The sequence below is a fragment of the Vitis riparia genome, chromosome 3 (assembly GCF_004353265.1).
Source record: "Vitis riparia cultivar Riparia Gloire de Montpellier isolate 1030 chromosome 3, EGFV_Vit.rip_1.0, whole genome shotgun sequence".
Taxonomy (NCBI): Eukaryota; Viridiplantae; Streptophyta; class Magnoliopsida; order Vitales; family Vitaceae; genus Vitis; species Vitis riparia.
The window spans coordinates 2,590,203-2,610,666 of record NC_048433.1 but is presented as its reverse complement, the minus strand read 5'-3'; the positions used below and the strand labels follow the sequence as shown (position 1 = coordinate 2,610,666).

The window sequence follows — 20,464 nt, the reverse complement described above, 5'->3', positions numbered from 1 at the left end:
CATATTTGGCTCTGAATCCCTTTCTTCAGTTTGTTCTATATAAATAACATAAACCTGGTGAAAACCCATGAAACTTTACACTTGTAATGCCACTTCTCATGCAATGTATGACTGACAGTTGCAGGAAAAAAGATGGAAAAAGAGAGAAAAAGGAGAGGGAGAGAGTGGGAAAAAAGTGGAAAGAGAAGGGCAGTGGAGGGGAACGAGAGAGGGAGAGGGGTTGAGAGTGTGCTAAGAGCTCCCCCACCACTTCCACAACGTTTAAATGTAGAGAGGAAAAGGCAATGGAAACGGAGAGCGACCTGCAACAATCAAGGTGTATGAGTAATTGAATTTCAACTACAGGCCCACAAAAGGAAAGTGAAGAACAATCATATCCATAATAATAAATATAAATATTTATATCTCTTCTGTAATTAATATTAATTCGCAGATTTTAAACGCCGACAAAACTTGCTCTAATGGTGGGGTTGCTAAAACCTCCACACTGATTTTTACTACTTTTATAGTATACCGATTCCTCGTTTCTGCGTTTCTCTTTTTGGGTTTTTGTTTCTTTGATTTGGGGTTTCTTCTATTGTGGGAAAATTCGAAGTGTTTTCTGTTTATAAGTGGCTGTTTTTCATGATTTAAGCCCTTCATCTTTTTGGCTTTTGGCTTTTGGCTTTTGGGTTTCTGGGGGATCTCTGGAATGTTCATGCTGGGTGTGGTCTGTTAGGGTTTTGTGTGGTTGGTTTGCTGCAATTGTCCATTTTAGAAAATGGGTTGCTTTTCTTGCTTGAGCCCTCGGAGGGATGATGTCAGCATGATCGAGGGCAGTGGGCAGAGGCGCCATTCCGCTGATTTTCCAGGTATGTTTTTCTCTCACTGCCCACTGTTTGCTTGGTGGGGAAACTAAGAAAGAGAACAGGAAATTGAAAATAGTTTCTGTTCTTATGCTGTTGTTTTCGTTTCCTGAAGAATTGAGTTGGAATTTTAGACTTTTGTTTTATCTGATTTTTCTTAGCAAACAAACAGAATGCTGCTGTTACTTGTACTTTAGATTCTGATTTGCCTGAGGTGCAATTCCTGTTATGGGCTTGTATTTTTATTTATTTATTTATTTATTAAAGTTTTAATATTTCCTGAAGTTCCTTTTCCTTGGCATTTGGTTGCAGACCATGGGAAGGGAGGATCAGTGAGTAACAAAGGCAAGGATAAAAGCAGCCAAAATGGCACTGGTGCAAAAAGTTTCACCTTTCAACAACTCATTAATGCAACAAGAAGTTTCAAGGTCATGATTGGAGAAGGGGGTTTTGGGAAGGTTTATAAAGGCAAGCTAGAAAATGGCCAGGCAAGTTGTTTCACATGACTAGGGATTCATGGGTCTGTTTGGTTCTCAGGAAAGAATGAAGGGAAAGGAAGGGAAGGTAAATGCTTAAAAGTGTTCTTTATCAAAGAACAAAATAGAGGGTTCTTTTCCCTGCATTTTCCTTGCCCACATATCTCCTTGCTAGAGGACTTAAATTGAAAATTAATTACTGAAATAGAATGTTGTAAGATGCAGATTTGTTATAAGATTGGGGAATTCTTTTCCTTGCATATGTCTTCTAATTGATGGATTAGTTACTACATGCCTTGTTTGTGCATGTTAGACTGTTGGATGTTAACTAGATTAATTATATTTCTTTTATGAGTTCATTAATATGTGGATTAATTGCAAATCTATTGTGGAGGTTCTCATTGTGCTGATTCATGTTGTTGTGGCAGATTGTTGCAATCAAATGGCTCAATCACGAGGGCATTCAAGGAAGTCAGGAATTTATCATGGAGGTTCTCTTGTTGAGCCTTTTACGCCATTCTAATCTTGTCTGCTTAATTGGCTACTGTACTGATGGAGATCAAAGGCTCTTGGTTTATGAATACATGCCCATGGGAAGCTTGGAAGATCATCTCTTTGGTAGGTTCTTTGCTATGATATGGGAACGCATGCAATCTTTTAGAAGTGGGGTCTAAGCCACATCAGTTATTTCCATCTTAGTTACGTTAGCTTGTAAGGAAAATAGTAAAGATAAGCCCTCTGCATGTTTTTGGTTGATGAAAATAATTTCAACGTATTTAAAATTCAGAAAGCAAATATCATGGAGCAAGTCCAATTTATCTTTCCATAAACGGCCCCATAAACATTTATGACAAAAGAAAAATCTTATATGGGTGATAAAACGATCCTGTCTGTGTTTTGCTGAATCTTGAGTTTACAAACATGGACCTTATGAGATCTGATACGACTGCATGTTGACTCATTTGGAGGTTTCTTGGTCCTCTGCTGGTTCGACTACTGGGATGCCTGATTGGATTATGATAATAGAACATAGGTTGGCAATTTGGGAATATTATTTTAATCAGTTATTCACATATAAGTTTGAATCATTGAAAAAAAATAATATGCAACTAATGGTTATGTGTATGAATATTTGTGTTGAGAGTTGCATACTGATTTACCTGATTTATATGTGCAAACATAGGGATCTATACACATTTTTTTGGATGCAAATATGCTTAGTTTGTCAAAAATGCATAAATGTCTATTTATGCAGGTTCGTATTATCTTTTATCTGCATGCGTATGTATTTGTGCATGTACAACGGTATATTTATTTGATGTATATTTAACTCAAAAATCATAAAGATGAATTGAAATCAATATGGTACTATAGCGCTCTCAGGTTAACTCCTGTTGGACATGTTTCCTTGGATTTTTTTTTAACATACCAAACTGATATGGATGGAGCTCAATTTATCAAGTTGCTTTAGTGTATGTGAGCTGCATATCAGTTCAAAACTTAGTCTACTTGCAGTTGGCATGCTTTAAGCTTAAAACTTTACCATGCTACCTGGATGGGCAGGAGGTTGGTTCTTCTTTCTTTCTTTCTTCCTTTTTTTGTTTTTTGGGTTTTCTGTTTTTTGGTTTTTTAATCATAATTTTAGGGTGTGGGTTTCTGGGCATCTATGCAATTGTTCTAGCTAGGTCAGGTTAGATAACACTCCTTACATGTCCGATCTCCACAGTAACTGGGTTTTGAGTTGAGAATTCTTTGGCATCCAATTCGACTACCAAATGCCATTGGTTTATTAGTTTTGAGAGGCAATTCCATTTACATAGGCTTCTCAACAGAGTCAAACATTTCAACTCAGTCTAGACTTCATTGCACGTTACCAAACCATCTTACATCTCCTTTGTCTGCAACTGTTGATAACTCTTAACTTCTTGTTGACATCCTTTTTGAGAACATTAAATCCAAATATGATTTTAAAAACATTCATAATTTATTTGGTGTTCTAACCTCCTCATACATGCGGTGCAAAGATTGCAATGTCTGTGCATTTGGGGAATGGATAAAGAACGATAATACCATTGGAAGATGGCCAATTATATGTCCCTATGATTGTAGATTTAGGAAAAAGTCAGAATTACTTCTTAGAGGATTTATAGATTAATGAAATTACCTGTTACATAGAGGTTAATTATATGAAAGGGTACTGGATGGAGAGGACTTCTACGATAGAAATGAGGTGGTTGCATGGTTGTAGTTTTCATGTTCTATGACGTTGCAGTAGAAAATGTGTACCTTAGAAATATGGATGTGCAACTAGTAACTTCCAAAAGTGATGGAACAAGATCTGGATTTACTTAAATAGAATGAGGCATAAATATGTATTGATTCTAAACTGATCTTGTAAGGGCATTCTAGGCACGGGCTAGTTGTTATAGTTAAGGATTGTTTGCATTTTACGTTTTTTTTGGATGGATATTGATGTAGGACAACCCTAGGATGGTTGCCTACACTCAAGGGTAGGTGGGCTAGGGTTTTATTTTTAGGGTGTAAGGAGAAGAACAAGGAATAAACTTTATGGTAGAGAAAATTATAAGATAAGAAATAGAGAGAAAGAAGAAACAATGAAGAAAAGATGGAAAACCTTAGAGTCTCACTAAGGCCTTCTAGGAGTCTCACCTAGAAGAAAATCAATGGAGTCTCACCATTGAGGGTTGCAACCTTGCAATGAAAGAAAGTATAATATTATTCATCAAAATTCATTCCTTTGATTTACATTGATTAACCTATTTATAGGCTTCTCTAAGAAATCCAAAGTCTACTAGGACTCTAATAACCTATCATGACTCAAATTCTAATTATATTATAACTCAACTAGCTAATCCTAATTAGACTCCAACAAATACCAATCCTAATTTAATTCCAAGTAATAATAATCCTACTTTAATTACAATTAATACTAATTCCCTTTCTTGATATATATCTTGAATATTCATCCTCGTCAGATATCCATGCTTCTCCCATGTGAGCTCCGTTTGCTGCTACACCAGGAAGCAAGACACAGTTCTGAAATATTTGTTCCCTTGGTTGTTCACAGATTAAATTGATGATATGCCAGGAGCAGTGGTCTGTTTCATTCTTTGTATGATTAAATTTGCATTTCTTTGAATAAACAAAGGAATGAAAAATGCTTTTCTCCTTTGATTCTTTCACCAGTTTTCCAACACAGTCAATTTTTTGTAGTGTCATATATGCAAAATTAGGAGCATTTATGTGATGTCTCTATTTAGAGAAACAAATCAGTAAATTTGCTACATTTATGTAGCATAACTTAAATGGAAAATAAAGGAATTTTCACTATTCTTACATGAGAGAGATTGACACATAAGATGTGCCTAATACTTAATTGTATGATGAAAATTGCAGGGATGAATACAAGTCCTTTTGGGTAAGTTTTATAATCGCAACCTAATTGTTCTTTCTATTTCAGACGTTGGCCCCAACAAGGCAACATTGGAATGGAACACCCGGATGAAAATTGCTGTTGGCACTGCTAGGGGCCTGGAGTATCTTCACTGCAAAGCAAACCCACCTGTCATCTACCGAGATTTGAAATCTGCAAATATACTCTTGGACAATGACTTCCATCCCAAGCTTTCTGATTTTGGACTTGCTAAATTTGGACCTGTTGGTGACAACACCCATGTTACAACCCGGGTTATGGGAACACATGGATATTGCGCCCCGGAGTATGCAATGAGTGGTAAACTGACCCTCAAATCTGATGTATATAGCTTTGGTGTTGTTTTGTTGGAACTGATCACTGGACGGATGGCAATCGACTCTACTAGGTTGCAGGGAGAGCAGAACCTAGTAAATTGGGTGAGTGTCAACCTTCTTGGTTTTTCACCCTACTTCTTGAAATCTTTTTGTCTAGTAGCTTAAGTGATCTAAGTTGCCTGTGATATAATTTCCATTGTCGAAAGTTCTTTCACTTAGGGCCAGATGCTGGAGTTCAACCTTGTTTTGTAGCAGTTATTGTGGTTGTTATTTTTGCTTGGTCTTGTAGCTTCTTCCCTTGCACTGGGACTTCAAGCAGGAGTACTGCTTTAGATGGATTCAAACTATGCATCATCCTGAGAAATATTAGGGCTATGTTTGGCGCCTAGAAAGTTTTAGGGAAAGAAAATGTAGAGGAAATATAGGAAGAAAGATTTTTCTCTTGTTTGGTTGTTTAAAAAAAAGTCAAGGGAAAGGAAATTAAATTGTTAAGGACTATGCTTTTCTCAAATTTTCCTCACATTTTCTCAAGGATAAAGGAGGGAAAATCTCTTACATGTTTCTCCTCCTTTTCCTTAGCTTTTTTCATGGTTACCAAACATGGGAAAATCATGTTTCTTAGCATTTTTTCCTTTAATGCTTCCTAGGAACCAATCATAGCCTAAGAATTCCCATGAACTAGACTCAACACCATCATACGACTGTTTCACTGTCTGCATTGCTTGAACTGTGATTGCAGGCTCGGCCTCTCTTCAAGGACCGGAGGCGATTCTCTCAGCTGGTGGATCCTCTGCTGCGAGGCCGCTTCCCTGTCCGGTGTCTACACCATGCAATTGCCATAACTGCAATGTGCCTGCAGGAGCAGCCTACATACCGGCCACTGATAAGTGATGTTCTAGTAGCTCTGGAGTACTTGGCCTCCCAACCTTACAACCCAGAAGCTCATTCTCGTGGCAGCCCCCGCAGCCCCTCACCTTGCTCCCCTCTCCATGCCTAATACATACAATGGGAGTCTCTCACCTTTCTGTCTTAAATCTTTGTCAAATATATGAAGTCTCATAGGTGGAAAATATCCATATCCTCTACCAAGAAATGGCTGGAAGTCAGAACAAAAGTGGTTCTGATTTAGCTAGAAATGGTTTTTGAACATATACATAAATAAAACTGTTTAAAAAGAGTATTTCTTGTGGAATCCTTCGTCATCTCCTTTTACTTCATTTCATTCCTCCTCATGTTTCATCATCACCACTAGGGCTGTCAACGGGATGGGTTCGGTTCGGGTTGAACTTCATCCATTACTATCAATAAAAAACCCACAAAAACTTTGATTTATTGCTTTAATAACTACAATTGACTTCAAAAAAATGGGGAAGAATTAGAACGGTCAATCTACGCAAAAGGCAGAGCATAAAATACATTATTTAATGGCAAAATACTTGACTAAATGACTAGCATGGAGAAATTGCTGCTGCATAAACGGCTGGAAGGCCTGGAATTCAACTCTAAAGACAAAATATTTGTAACACTTCTCTTGATTGGGCAGCAGTATGTGACTCATAGTCATACCACCTGTCGTACTCCAAAAATCTTGCTCAAAATTTGAAAAGGGTATTTTCAATTTTTGGGGTCCCAAATTTATCTTCTCTCAAGCAACAAACAAGCGGTCCCATATTCAGTAGGGGTGAACCCCCACACCCACCATACTACCGACGTGTGTCTGTGAGTTTTCCTTGGAAAAAGAGTTGGGAGGTATTTTCCACCATGCCCAAATCCTTGACCCAATCCCTACGCTTGATTAATCAAAAGCCGCGTAGTTGGGAACGCGGACTCTGCCTTCAACAGGAAGATGGTCTTCCTACTTGACAGTTTTTCTCTTAGCTTCATTTAATTATTTCCTTGACTTTAGAGAAAAGTCATTTTTGCTTGAAAAATGTTAGGTGAGTTGAAAGCAAAAGCTTAATGTAGGAACTGCCTTTACCTTTAATTTTTAGGAAATTTGAGAAAAAAAATTTAAATTTTAATAAATTATTTGTGTACTTTCTTTACATTTATTTCTTATAAATATTTTTCATGGTAAATTAAATATGAAAAAAAAAATTATTTTTATTATTTTTTCTATTTTTTTTAGACCAAATGAAAAAAAAAAAAGGACCTGGTCTTGCTATAGATTGGAAATATGATTTCAAAAGTGTGACTATTTCCAAGTTCTAACTACCCACTCTGAAATTGACTCTTCATTTAGTCTTGTATGTTGATTTTATTAAAGGGATTGATGTGTATAAAATTAGTAGATTATTGAATTAATTGAAAAAATATTAAATAGTAACGTAATAGGGTAGACTTAAATCTGTAAATTGCAAATCACTTGTCACTTTTAGTTTGAATTCCATACCTTTGACTGGTTCTTTACAGTGACACGGCAGTTTGACTTGACTACCGTTGGCTGCATAACCCGCCAAAAGTAGTTACCCATCTCCCCTCAAAACGCCCACCATTTTCCCATCAATAGCAGACGATTGTTTGTATTGTTTCCATACTTGTGACTTTTCACTGTCTGTTAAAGATTATTAATATCTAGTGTGTAAGGTGGACTTTGGAAGCTGCTGGACAATTCAAATTCTAGTCAATAGGAGGAACAGGCTAAGAAGGTAAGGAAGGCCGATTGTTTGATCACGGAAGAGGTTGAAGTACTTTAAGAATATTTTCTTTCAATACCCACCAGGGGCATTTCTTTTTCTTTCCTGGTTTTTCTTGTCTCAAGTTTGGATTGGAAGAGAAGGCTATGCCCATTTCTGGCCTTTGGGTGGATTCAAAGTGAAAGCAAAAGAGTAAACTTAGATGGGGATTTGCTGGAGTTCTTCTAAGGATACCATAACTCCTATCACCACTGGCAATCTCAGTACAGGTATGGGATTCTCAGTAGATAGATTGATTATTTTGTTCTGTTTTCTCAACATTTTTCATTGATTTCTTCATTTTTCTCACATGGGTTTCTGTTTTTCTTTTTCATTTTGATTGTTTGGTTTGGTTTTCTCAACATTTTGCATTGATTTCTTTCAGCTTCTCATATGGGCTTTGGCTTTTCTTCTTATTTGGATCGTTTTGTTTGGTTTTCTCAACATTTTCCTTTGATTTCTTCATTTTCTCCTATGGGTTCTGGATTTTCTTCTTATTTTTGAATCATGTCTTTTAATTCTTTTAATTCTCTCGTGTGAATTTGTTCTGTATAATCTGTGTTAAAATATTCCCTTTTGGACTTCAAAGAGCTTATGTTACTATAATTGAACAGGGAAATCTCTGGTTATTTCTTATTGTTTTTGTTACCATAATCCATTGATTTCATCACTTTCTCATATGGGTTTTGTTGTCTTTCCTTTGATCCTCTGGAAATATCTTGAATCTGCTTACTTTTCTGAATTTAATTCCATTTTGTGTACGATTTGAATTGAAGCTTTGTTTTGTGGTGTAATTGCAGCTGGGGTGTCTCAGACAACCACCAACACTACATCTTCACGGGGCAGCAACTTCTCCAGAAACAGCCAGTTCTCTGCAGCCAGCGGAGGCAGTGATGAGGCCTTCCCCAATGGTCAGATCTTGCCTCATCCCAATTTAAGGATCTTTACTTTTTCAGAACTGAAGGCTGCAACAAAAAATTTCAGACCTGATACAGTTCTGGGAGAGGGTGGTTTTGGGAAAGTTTTCAAGGGTTGGCTAGATGAGAAGGTGTCAAAGAGCGGCAGTGGAACTGTAATTGCTGTCAAGAAATTGAACTCTGAGAGCATGCAAGGATTTGAAGAATGGCAGGTGATTCAAATAAGCTAAGATTGATTGTTTTTCATTTTTTTGGGATTTCTATGTGTTTAGACCTTATAATTATTCTCTCCCTTGCAATGGTTTAATTGTTCAAATTTAGTTCATCTTTGGCTCATCTTAGATGATTACTAATATAATTTAATTGATCCTGGGTAAATGCATGTTTGGTATTCAAGAAAAAGTATATGCATTTAGTCACTCTTAAGGGATTATAACAGCCGGAAAAGGTGTGTGTTTCAGACATCAACAAGTTATGTTAAAGAGGTTTCCAATAGATGTTTCCATTATCACTGAACTTAAACTTATTGGGTGGCAGTTATGGTCCCTTTAGATATCCTTTTTTTAAACATGATGGGGTGGGCAATTAGGCAATTCGTTTATAATTGTCAATGCCTGAAGATTCATATCGGTTTTATTAATATGATATCATCATTATCTCTATCTTTTAGCTTGTTTCTTTATTATTTTTCCTTTTTTTTTAGCTTTCTTCTTTCATAGTTTTGCAGTAGGTGAGATGTGGTTCCCACTTGTAAATTTGCTATCATTTGGGCTCCTGATATTTTATTGTTCTTGCTTCTTTTTCTATTATATGCTGTTTCCTTTTTTGTGGAATCACAAAGACAATTACATACCAGGAGGGCTAAAACCTCTAATTTTAGGATGGTGTTCTCAGTTCATCAAAAGAAGGGGGAAAAAGGGTAATACAAACCACTGTGAATTATGAATCACATAGTTGAAACCGAGCTGTAAACCAGATGACTGGGGCTGAGATGAAATTGTGTTGTGAATCTTAGTTTGATATTTTTTATTTCTTTCAAACACACATATATGAAAACTTGGGAACCTGTTTTCTGTCCATTTTCTTTATTCAAGTGGTTCGTTTTGTTGGTGCAGTCTGAGGTCAATTTCTTAGGAAGACTTTCTCATCCTAACCTTGTCAAGCTGTTGGGATATTGCTGGGAGGATAAAGAGCTGCTACTGGTATATGAATTCATGCAGAAAGGCAGCTTAGAGAACCATCTTTTTGGAAGTAAGAACTAATTACGAATAATTTAGCCTTAGATTACTGTCTGCATATAAGCATTCATTAATGTGCACTTCAGCACATGTGGCTATTCTTCCGTTTTCTTGTTCTTTTCCTTTCTCCCATTTGATTCAGAGAAGATGTATGCTTTTGCTTGTGCAGGGGGCGCAACTGTTCAGCCACTTCCTTGGGACATACGGCTTAAGATTTCTATAGGTGCAGCTCGAGGGCTGACTTTCTTGCATACATCAGAGAAGCAAGTGATTTACAGGGACTTCAAGGCATCAAATATATTGCTTGATGGGGTAAAGTTCTTTGGACATAAGCTACTATTAAGAGATAATGCTAATGATGAAATTCTTTGAACTTGCTCTAATTCTGGGTTTTTGCTGCAGTCCTATACTGCCAAGATATCAGACTTTGGCTTGGCAAAATTGGGTCCAACAGCTAGTCAGTCACATGTGACCACACGGGTTATGGGAACATATGGTTATGCCGCTCCTGAGTATGTAGCCACAGGTAATCCCCTGAACCCTTCTGAAGTTTGGGTGCTCCTATGGCTTGCCAATCATCAGAATGCCTTTGACATTGGCTTATGATATTTGTCTTTCGACCCAAATCTCCTTAAAGCTGTGTTTTGACATTAGCATTATGGTCATTGAACAGGGCATTTGTATGTAAAGAGCGATGTGTATGGTTTTGGTGTTGTCTTGGTGGAGATGCTAACAGGCTTACGAGCACTGGATACTACCCGTCCCAGTGGGCAACATAATCTGGTGGACTGGATCAAACCACACCTTTCAGATAGACGAAAGTTGAAAACCATAATGGATGCCAGACTGGAGGGAAGATATCCTTCAAAAGCTGCAAATCAAATAGCTCAGCTTTCTCTAAGGTGTATTGGATCTGAACATAAAAGTCGGCCATCAATGAAAGAAGTTCTAGAGACTCTGGAGCGGATTGAAGCTTACAACGAGAGACCAAGGGAGCCTAGAGTAAGACCTGCACGTCCTGCTGTTCAACGACATGGCCAACCGCCTTTGCACCATCGCTCTCCACTTCACCCAAGGCAGAATGGAAGTCAAGCCAATCAACAGTCACCTTGGGCAAGGTAACTTTGATAAAACTGTTATGATAAAATTCAGATTCTTATGCATGTGTATGCCAATTATTTCCCATATCAAACCATCCCTATTCCTTTGATTGTGTTATCTCTAGAAAGATGTAATGAGTTTTGTTGTTGTGCTTATAATTTGTACTGAACAAAGGAGCTTATTATTAGTGAAACTGTAATTATGTTAATCAGTATGGTGAATTGTGCCTTGAGATATTAACAAAACTGTAAATGATATATATGGTGATTGCAGATTTGCAATGGTGGTACATATTTCTTTTCTTTATAATAAAGAAAATTAGTGAATGCCATCATTTTCTTTACTGAAAAAGCTCCAAGAAATGAATCAGCAATATAATTATCATCATAACTAGGATGTAGCACACATGAACTTGAACTGTTGATGGAGCTCCAATTCAAATAGCCATGATAAGGAGCTGAGAATGGAGGGAGATAGTCCTATCATACTTTCATGCCTATAAAATATCTGTACTGCTATTCTTAAAATATTGGTTCTTAACTAGGGCCAATTACGGTTGACCTAAGCCCCATCTAGTCACAGGAGTTGCTCAAAAGATTTTTTTTTTTTCTTTGGGGGGAGTTCTTTTTGTTATCGAAATATCATTTATCATTATTTTATGATGGATTGGGAAAAAAATTCTTCAGGTCTTCTTATTTATGCTTTCTATATCATCATCCATTTCCCATACTGGGAACTTTTGGTTAGAGTAAGAATACTTTTGCTGTTGCTTAAGCATACTTATACTGTTGCTTTTTTGAGTGGGATATCTTCAGATTTTCCATCACAATCCATTAGACAATATGTTACATCCATAATATCTTTCTTGTCTTGTTAACCTGAGGTGTCGGGTTCAAGTCCTCTCTCCTTCATTTCTCTGTCCAAGGCCTATGAGGGAGCATGATATATATTATGGGTTGTGGGCACAAATCCTAACAGTGCATGAACTGCAGCATAATATAAGCTAATCCATACCATTTCATGCCTCAACTCGTTTGAGTTTTTTCAGTTTCCCAGCTCAAAGTTTATTCGCACACCCACAGTGACTACTTATAATCCCAAATAAACATGGCCTCTGCTTAGATTAACAATCCAGGGAAGAATAAAATCCGTGACTTTTATCATTCATTGTGGAACTCAATGGCAAGAAATGGTTCTCTGAGAAGTCTTAAAATAAGAAAATTTAGCAGTGGGATGCCATATCCAGCAATGATAAAAAATCTGAACCATGGTCTATAATTTCAATTTCATTTTTTTTAGAAATCTCCATTTGCTCCTATGAGACTTGAAATTTTGCTATTTTCAAGTCTAAATTAATCTATTGTTTCCTTTCTACACCAATCAAAGTGACTTCAATTTGGTTTCCCCATTTTCTAGTCTAAAAATTGTTTCACTGTTTCCTCAAGGACAATCCATTATTCTCTTCTCTAACGTTTCTCTCTTTCTCATGCTGGTTTTAGGGTCTCCATGGACTATATGATTAACACCCATTTGTGAAAAAAACTGAGCACAAGAGCTGTGGCTCTTATGTTGGTTCAAAAAGCCCACTTACCCCAAAGTTTTTTATATGAAAACTCCTGTCTTCGAGCATTCTTGGGTCAGACCAGAAATAACAAAAAATGTTAGATTTTTAGTTAGCTTGTAATGAGATTTCATCTCCCTGTGCAGCCCAATGCAGGGAGAGCTTCAGTAATGTGTGTAGGCCAAGAAATGGCTTCTGCATTTTGTGGTGTTCTGAGTTCTAAAACCATGAAACACATGAATTCCCATATGGATCCAATTAATATAAGCAAGAAAAGGATTTATTGGCCTATTATTCCCGCTCCGATCCCTGTCATTTTCCACAGTATCGATCATCGGTTTCCAGCTTAGCTGATAGTATCAGTGTCATTAGACCAATTGGCACATAGGACTGGGTGTATTCTGGGGCTATGCTCCACCTTGACTCCCTAAGAGAGCAGAGCCATATGCAGCCACTCTGTGAAGGTCCTTCCCTGTTCATGCAGCACATGGTTTTGCACCCAACCAAGCCAAACCTGAAGAAAATTTCATCTGGGGGACTCTGCTGGAGCTTAGTAATATATAATGGCTTCCTTGCATTGCCTTCCACTCAGCACAACAATACCTTTCTAGAGTTCTAACCGTGAGTCTCCTTTCTTTCTCAACATTTCTGCTTGAAGTGTTCTTCATCTGGCTTGAGAGTTGGACAGCATGATCAGTTCCAAGCAGCACATTAAAATGGCAAGGAAGTGGCAGAGGATAGGTGCCATCGGGAGGAAAAGCTTCTCGTCCCAAAGCAATTCTCTTCTGTTGAAATGGACTGCAGATCATGATAAAGATCACATCCACTCATTTCAGTTACCAATCTTGCTCAGTTTACTAGATTATAATGAAAGACAAACAGAGATATAAGTCTTGGAAATTGTGAAAGAATCATCCACAAACAAGTGACCGTTGGCTTATGTTTTCTTGATGAGAAGACGATTCTGAGCAGTGACAGGCTGCAATGGAGAAAAGCAAAGCTTTCTCCATATCCTTAGCTACACCTTGTTGGATGAGTGGGAGTATGTACTCCATGAGGACTGAATCATAAGGCAGTGTTATAGGCCCGTCACTTGGCAATCCAAACTCTCCTCAGACATCTTGAAGAGCTCTCTGAAGATGCTATTATTGAGATACATGAAGGGAAGCATGGCATAAATCATTTACGATCAGCAGTGTACACAACAAAATGGCCTTTATGATCCACTGATGTGCTACAACTGTTTGCACCCATATCATCATTGGTTCTTGGTGAATAAATTCTTTCCCTCCCAAAGCTGCTATCCTTTGCCACACTGTGATGAGCTTCTTGGGGCTTATTATGCTGCCTTCCTCTAGATATTATGAACTGACAGGTTTGAGAAAGAAGAGAAGAAAATTTAGATCTTGGAACCTTGTTACGTAGTTGAAAGGCACATCATATCCAATTTGGCTGCTTGACTTCCTTTCATTAAGAAATTTTCATGAAAATAAGGAATTAATTCTGCATAGTAGATCGATAGGTAAAAATTGCTTCTGAAAGTAAGTTAACAATATCAGTCCAGTGTTTGTGAGAGTCCATTGGAATTATATCTGAAAAAATGTTAAATGAGATTTTCCTACTGTCCTCAATAAGTCCTGAAAATATCCTAAATATTTAGGGGGTGATGATACAAATATTTGGGGCTATTTCAGATTAATATTCCTAAATGAAACCAACACTAAAATATGGGAAGGTCAGAGATTGTTCTTTTTCACTTTCAACACATCTCATCTGTTGGGCTGCTGCATATCTCTTGTAATTTGATTGACAAAAGAATATAGATGCATTAAAGCAATAATGGACTTGTAAAAATCCTCAGAAAAATATCTTGACATATATATGAAATTAAAATTGTGCAGATGATTTACAAAATTTGAGCCTAATTGCTTCAGAAGGCACATAGTAGTAGTTGTTCATTATTCTGTCCATGAAGGAAGTGTGAGGAAGATGAACAGTTGCTGGAAGCTATAGACATAACCAAAGCTCTCTCCAAATCTTTAGCAACGCCACGTTGGATGCATGAGATTATGTAGTCTGTAAAAATTGAATCACATGGCAGTATGATGGGGCCATCAGTTTGTATCCCAAACTCCTCCTCAGACATTTGTAAAAGCTCTCTGAAGATTTCAGTGTTAAGATATGCCAAGGGGATCGCATAGCGTCTCCTATCAGAACTGTAAACAGCAAAATGCCCCTTATCGGCCATCCATGATGTACTGCAGCACTCAGCATCCAGATCCCTTTTGCTGCTTTGCAATGAGATCCTTTTCCTTCCAATGGCAGCTACCCTCTGCCACTTCCTTGCCATTTTGATGAGCTTCTTTGGACTGATCATACTGTTATACTCTAAAGTCAGAGGGACAATACTTCGAGAAAGAATTTTGAGAAAGAAAGGAGATTTTGAGGCTAGGAGTGCAAGGTATTGTTGTGCTGAGCAGAAGGAAATGCGAGCAGACTATTATATATTACTAAGCCCCAAGACAGTCCCCCAGATATAACTTTCTTTGTGTCGGTTTTGGTTGGGCGCAAAACCATGTGCTGCCTGGACAATGAGGGGCCTTCAAGGATTATCTATGTCCAGCTGCTTGGAAGGGTCAAGATGGAGCGTAGCCACAGAATATATCGGTTCCTACCTGCCTGGTGGAATATATTTTCTGCTTCTATCTATTTAAGTTTCTGTCATTTTGTATAGACCATCTACTATCGGTTCCATTAAACCATTCAGCTATGCTCCACCTTGGCTCTCCAAGCAAGAGCACCACCGAATGCAACCAGTCCTTCAAGGTCCCTTCATGTCCATGCAGCACATGCATTTTCACCCTGCAAAGCTAACGGTGGCTCTCCAATGAATTAGTTCTTAAGAGCCCACCAGTTTATCTTTGTTCTGGTGCTTGATAAAGACTCCTATGACTCATTAGCTGCCAGCTAAATTGGACATGATGTGTCGTTAAACCACATACTAGATAGGATGAGATATCATCCCTTGTCTGCACCTTGATATTCTGATTTGCGACATAAAAATACTCGGTCACCAAGCATTTGTTTTTCAAAAATATAGCTCATCACATGGTTTTGCAACGGATGAACCCCAACATGAAGAAAGCTACAATAAATGCAGTGTCTCAAACCTTGTGAATATATAACTAATTTCCATTGCCTTCCATTCAGCACAGCAAAGTCTTCTCAGAGCTCTAAGATCCAAGTCTTCTGTTCTCTTTTTTCTCAAAGTCATCCATCCATAATACAGGGTTAGACAACATGATAAGCCCCAAGAAGCTCATCAAAATGGCAAGGAAGTGGCAGAGAAGAGCAGCCCTTGGGAGGAAAAGAATTTCTTCACCAAGAACTGATGCTGATATGGATGCAGGCACTTGTAGCACATCAGTGGCTGATAAAGGCCATTTTGTTGTATACACCACTGATAAGAGGCGGTTTATGATTCCCCTGGTGTATCTCAGCAATAACATCTTCAGAGAGCTCTTTAAGATGTCTGAGGAGGAGTTTGGACTGCAAAGTGATGGGCCTATAACATTGCCTTGTGATTCAGTCTTCATGCAGTACATACTCCCACTCATCCAACGAGGGGTAGCTAAAGATATGGAGAAAGCCTTGATCTTCTCCCTTGCTACCAGTCGCTGCTCACAATCGTCTTCCCATCAAGAACATATAAGCCAACATTTACTTGTTTGTGGCTATTAACTGTAATTTGTAATGATCCACACAATTAATATAGTGATACATTCTTTGACAATTGCCAAGATTTTTCCTTGTTTATCTTCCTTCATAAAGTAATTACAGTCAGGGTGGCACATGATATACATCATCTTCCTGGTGACCTTTATTATGAATAATAGTTCAGTTCAAATTAAGAGCATTAATTTATCTAATCTTTGGAGAATTGCCATAAACCCATGTTCTGATTCAGATCAGTCCTCCGGATTTCTTCTAAGAATCGGTTGTAGTTGTGTCCTATTGAGGCCCATCTTATGTGAAAGTGCACAAACTGATTAAGCAAGACCACCTGTAACCTTCAAAATTTTGTGTCTCCATCTCATGGCCATTGAACATTAAAATCTGAATAAACTCGGATCATAAAGCAATTTAGAATAGGCTTTTAAAGCAATCTCTCATTCACAGTGGCTCAGCCTTCTCCACAAAGGTCAATGGAAACATGTTAAGCCTGATGACTCTACATAGTGTGGGAAACCCTGCGTTTCTTGACAATGCAATTATGATTAGATTTGCTCCAGGGTTGAATTTTAGCAGTATTTTACCAACGTTCACTGGCCTGCAGAAATATAAACGCAATTATAACAATCCATTAGGTGTATATGGTGAGAGCAATGGCTTCTAATGACAACCAGACTGTCGTCCACAATCAGCTTGGAAAGACAGCTTTTAACGGATACCACTCATTTTTTCATAAATGTTTGAGGGTTCCATCTTACCTTTTCCCAAATAATATGATTGTTAGATTGATCGGTGATAGTTTTCTTGTGCCTTAGTCAATACATGGACTTCTGTGGTTAGAATGAGCAGACACCTAAACTCAATGGCACCACTGTGTCTGCAGATCACTTAGCAAAATGTAAAGATATGTATCTTCTGCTATGTCTGCAGATAACTTGGCAAAATGAAAGGAGATGTATCTGCTGCCTTGAACTTCTGAATTCATTTATCACAGAATACAACCAAACTTGCCTACCTCTTAATGGCCTTGTGGTCCAACCAGCACATGGCTTTGCATTCATTGGATCCCCACAAAATGAAAAATACAACTATCTACTGTCTGAGTCCTCATTACTATATAACTAACCTTCTTCCATTCTGCATCCCAAACAACACAGCAATACCATTCGAGATTCCAAAGATTGAAGTCTCCTTTCTTCACTTGTTCAAAGTTTTCTCTTATTACTCAGTGAATAACCATGATCAATCCCAAGAAACTCATCAAGATGGCAAGGAAGTGGCAGAAGATAGCTGCCATGAAGAGGAAGAGAATTTCTCTACCAAGAACAGATATGGTTTTGGATGCTGACTGTTGTAGTACATCATCGGTGGCAGATAAGGGCCATTTTGTTGTTTACAGTGCTGATAGGAGACGCTTTGTGATTCCTTTGGTGTATCTCAACAATGAAATCTTCAGACAGCTTTTGCAAATGTCTGAGGAGGAGTTTGGGGTACAAAGTGAAGGCCCCATCATATTGCCTTGTGATTCAGTTTTTATGGACTATGCAATCTCATTCATCCACCACGGTGTAGCAAAAGATTTGGAGAGAGCTCTGATCATGTCTATAACTTCAAGTAACTGCTCAGCCTCTGCATACTTCCATCAAGGACAGAGCAACGAGCCATTACTACTACATGCCTTCTGAAGAAATCATACTTTTTTTTTTTATGTAAATGATCGACACAAGTTTATTTTGATAATATACATATAATGAGAATTTCCAAGGCATTTTCTTCATGTTTCTTGTCTCCCCTTTAACATATATTGCTTATTGCCTCCAAATGAGTTGTGGACAAAATCTGTTAAACATAGAAAAGCAGCCCAAAGTGAATGAGCTTTCAAAGAAGGCCTGATTCAGGCCAGATCGCCAAACCTTTTGCTTTTTGTTCTAAAATCTGATTTTTACAATTCTTCAAATTCTAGGCAGAAAGAGGGTTTGCTTTCATGAGTATATAACATACAAATGAGGCACACATTCATATATGGACCTAGAAGCCATGTACTACTTTCCCCTGTTTTCACAGCATTCAAACACAGTGATGAATAAAAGAAACAGAAATATGAAAACAGACTAACTTCTTTGTAAGATGGGTTTTCAAGCCAAGCAATAGTGCTGCTATAGCTTCCTCTCTCTCGTCTTGGTTTTGGGGTCTTAATGGATTTGTCTCATAAGAAACCAATTTCTGAACAAGTTCACAACAGGAGCTATAGCTCCTGGCTTGGCTCACAAACCCCACTTACAAACAGGTGACTTTCTTTCTTTCTTTGTTTCTTTGTTTCTTTCTTTTTTTGTTTCTTTTACTCTTATAATTGTGTTTGGCTGCTGAGAAAACAGGGGGAAAAGTAATACTTGTGGTATCATGTATGAATTAAATTAGTGGCCTTTGAACAGCAAGCAAACATGCCCAGATCTCAAAATCTTCCATGCTTTGTAAATCCCACTTGGTTCCTTTCCACTGTGTGCAAGCCATGTTCCTTGTTTGGATCTACATCTTTCTCTACCTTGAAAAATAGATTGTAAATTTTTAGAACTTCCTTTTTTCTTTCAGTTAAGTTTGATCTCCATATCATATGCAACCCAACATGGGCGAAACTTCAGTCACTGTGTATAGGCAATGAGTGGCTTGTACATTATGTGGCTTTTCAGGTTCTAAAACCCTGACCCTCCTAAATTCCATATGTACCCAATTGATATAAGAAAGCAAAGGATCAGTTAACATATTGTTCCCTCCATGATTTGTTTATTTTTCCGTCTTTGTTCAGACTATCTGTTGTCGGTTGCCAGCTAAAGGGATTGGATTTGTTGTCACTAATACACTTGGCAGATAGGACCAAATATACTGAGTGGCTTTGCTCATTGCTCCACCTTGACTCTTCATGCAGCACCTTCTCTGCCACTTCTTGAAGGCCCCTCCTTGTCCATGCGGCACATGGCTTTGCACCCAACCAAACCTAACATCATTTTACAGTTTCAGGGACTGAATTGGGGCTCAGTAATATATAATAGCCAACTTGCATTGCCTTCCAATCAGCACAACACCACCTTTCTAGAGTTCTAGCTGCAAATCTCCCTTCTTTCTGAAAATTCTTGCTTCAATTATTCTCCCTCCAACTTGAGACTAGGACAGCATGATCAGCCCAAAGAAACTCATCAGAATGGCAAGGAAGTGGCAGAAGGTAGCAGCCCTTGGAAGGAAGAGGATTTTGTTACAAAGAATCAACAGGGAAGTGGATGCAGACAGCCGCAGCACGTCAACAGTGGCTGATAAGGGCCATTTTGTTGTTTACACCTCTGACAGAAAACGCTTTGTGATTCCCTTGGCATATCTTGGCAGTGAAGTCTTCAGAGAGCTTTTCCAAATGTCTGAAGAGGAGTTTGGGATACAAAGTGCAGGCCCCATCATATTGCCATGCGATTCAGTCTTCATGGATTATGTGATCTCATTCATCCAACAAGGAGTTGCAAAAGATTTAGAGAGAGCTTTGATCATGTCTATAGCTTCGAGTAACTGCTCATCTTCTTCATACTTCCATCAAGAACAGAACAATGAACCATTACTATTATGTGCCTTCTGAAGAGATCATACTGAAATTTTGTAAATGATCCACACAAGTTTAGTTTGATAATATATATAGTGAGAATTCGGAAGGCATTTTCTTCATGTGTTTCTTGTCTCCCTCTTAAATTATTGCGTATTGCCTCAAAATGATAAAAATCTTCTTTTCTATTCTTTCTCAGAGACATCCATCAATAATTTAGAGAGTAGGACAGCATGATAAGCCCCAAGAAGCTCATCAAAATGAAAAGGAAGTGGCAGAGAAGAGCAGCCCTTGGGAGGAAAAGAATTTCTTCACCAAGAACAAATACTGATATGGATGCAGGCACTCGTAGTACATCAGTGGCTAATAAAGGCCATTTTGTTTTCTTCACACTTTGTGACAGTGCCAAACAGATTAAGCAAGACCTTCTGAAATCTTCAAACTTTGTTGTCTCCATAAAAATGTTATGGTGAATACTCAATGGCAATTAAACATTGAAATCTGAATAAACATGGATTGTAGAACAATTTAGAATAGGATTTTAAAGCAATATCTCATTCACACTGGC

The 20,464-nt window shown here is 38.0% G+C and overlaps 6 protein-coding genes across 7 annotated transcripts; 5 read left to right on the top strand and 1 right to left on the bottom strand.

Moving 5' to 3' along the window:
- Positions 1-93: 93 nt before the first annotated feature.
- LOC117910502 (probable serine/threonine-protein kinase PBL21) lies at positions 94-6,286 on the top strand. Of its 2 annotated transcripts, XM_034824576.1 has the most exons (5): positions 94-851; positions 1,158-1,333; positions 1,750-1,939; positions 4,803-5,194; positions 5,832-6,284. In XM_034824576.1, exons 1-5 carry the CDS (start codon positions 761-763, stop codon positions 6,087-6,089), a joined length of 1,107 nt encoding a protein of 368 aa, XP_034680467.1. In that variant the 5' UTR covers positions 94-760; the 3' UTR covers positions 6,090-6,284. The 2 variants fall into 2 exon arrangements, with proteins under 2 accessions (XP_034680467.1, XP_034680472.1); XM_034824581.1 differs by lacking the exon at positions 94-851 and having other exon boundaries at positions 1,241-1,409; positions 5,832-6,286.
- Positions 6,287-7,503: 1,217 nt separating this feature from the next.
- On the top strand, positions 7,504-11,314 carry LOC117911920 (probable serine/threonine-protein kinase PIX13). Its single transcript, XM_034826357.1, has 6 exons — positions 7,504-7,997; positions 8,568-8,896; positions 9,800-9,935; positions 10,092-10,234; positions 10,325-10,448; positions 10,596-11,314. The coding sequence occupies exons 1-6, from the start codon at positions 7,931-7,933 to the stop codon at positions 11,042-11,044; spliced, it is 1,248 nt and encodes a 415-aa protein (XP_034682248.1). The 5' UTR covers positions 7,504-7,930; the 3' UTR covers positions 11,045-11,314.
- Positions 11,315-14,404: 3,090 nt separating this feature from the next.
- Positions 14,405-15,083, bottom strand: LOC117911843 (auxin-responsive protein SAUR64-like). The gene has a single exon (XM_034826265.1). The coding sequence runs from the start codon at positions 14,959-14,961 to the stop codon at positions 14,515-14,517; it is 447 nt and encodes a 148-aa protein (XP_034682156.1). The 5' UTR covers positions 14,962-15,083; the 3' UTR covers positions 14,405-14,514.
- A 402-nt stretch (positions 15,084-15,485) lies between these two features.
- Positions 15,486-16,384, top strand: LOC117911845 (auxin-responsive protein SAUR64-like). The gene has a single exon (XM_034826267.1). The coding sequence runs from the start codon at positions 15,885-15,887 to the stop codon at positions 16,323-16,325; it is 441 nt and encodes a 146-aa protein (XP_034682158.1). The 5' UTR covers positions 15,486-15,884; the 3' UTR covers positions 16,326-16,384.
- Positions 16,385-17,381: 997 nt separating this feature from the next.
- LOC117911842 (auxin-responsive protein SAUR68-like) lies at positions 17,382-18,153 on the top strand. Its single transcript, XM_034826264.1, has one exon. The coding sequence runs from the start codon at positions 17,555-17,557 to the stop codon at positions 17,999-18,001; it is 447 nt and encodes a 148-aa protein (XP_034682155.1). The 5' UTR covers positions 17,382-17,554; the 3' UTR covers positions 18,002-18,153.
- Positions 18,154-19,022: 869 nt separating this feature from the next.
- On the top strand, positions 19,023-20,055 carry LOC117911844 (auxin-responsive protein SAUR64-like). Its single transcript, XM_034826266.1, has one exon. It carries the CDS (start codon positions 19,486-19,488, stop codon positions 19,930-19,932), a length of 447 nt encoding a protein of 148 aa, XP_034682157.1. The 5' UTR covers positions 19,023-19,485; the 3' UTR covers positions 19,933-20,055.
- Positions 20,056-20,464: the final 409 nt, after the last annotated feature.

Excerpts from the sequence above, each read along its gene's own strand:
- LOC117910502 (XM_034824576.1), top strand. The coding sequence starts at position 761 with ATGGGTTGCTTTTCTTGCTTGAGCCCTCGGAGGGATGATGTCAGCATG. Across the intron at positions 1,334-1,749 it reads GCAAGCTAGAAAATGGCCAG|ATTGTTGCAATCAAATGGCT; the intron begins GCAAGTTGTTTC and ends TTGTTGTGGCAG. Across the intron at positions 1,940-4,802 it reads CTTGGAAGATCATCTCTTTG|ACGTTGGCCCCAACAAGGCA; the intron begins GTAGGTTCTTTG and ends TTTCTATTTCAG.
- LOC117911920 (XM_034826357.1), top strand. The coding sequence starts at position 7,931 with ATGGGGATTTGCTGGAGTTCTTCTAAGGATACCATAACTCCTATCACC. Across the intron at positions 8,897-9,799 it reads AAGGATTTGAAGAATGGCAG|TCTGAGGTCAATTTCTTAGG; the intron begins GTGATTCAAATA and ends TTGTTGGTGCAG. Across the intron at positions 9,936-10,091 it reads AGAGAACCATCTTTTTGGAA|GGGGCGCAACTGTTCAGCCA; the intron begins GTAAGAACTAAT and ends TTGCTTGTGCAG.
- LOC117911843 (XM_034826265.1), bottom strand. The coding sequence starts at position 14,961 with ATGATCAGTCCAAAGAAGCTCATCAAAATGGCAAGGAAGTGGCAGAGG.
- LOC117911845 (XM_034826267.1), top strand. The coding sequence starts at position 15,885 with ATGATAAGCCCCAAGAAGCTCATCAAAATGGCAAGGAAGTGGCAGAGA.
- LOC117911842 (XM_034826264.1), top strand. The coding sequence starts at position 17,555 with ATGATCAATCCCAAGAAACTCATCAAGATGGCAAGGAAGTGGCAGAAG.
- LOC117911844 (XM_034826266.1), top strand. The coding sequence starts at position 19,486 with ATGATCAGCCCAAAGAAACTCATCAGAATGGCAAGGAAGTGGCAGAAG.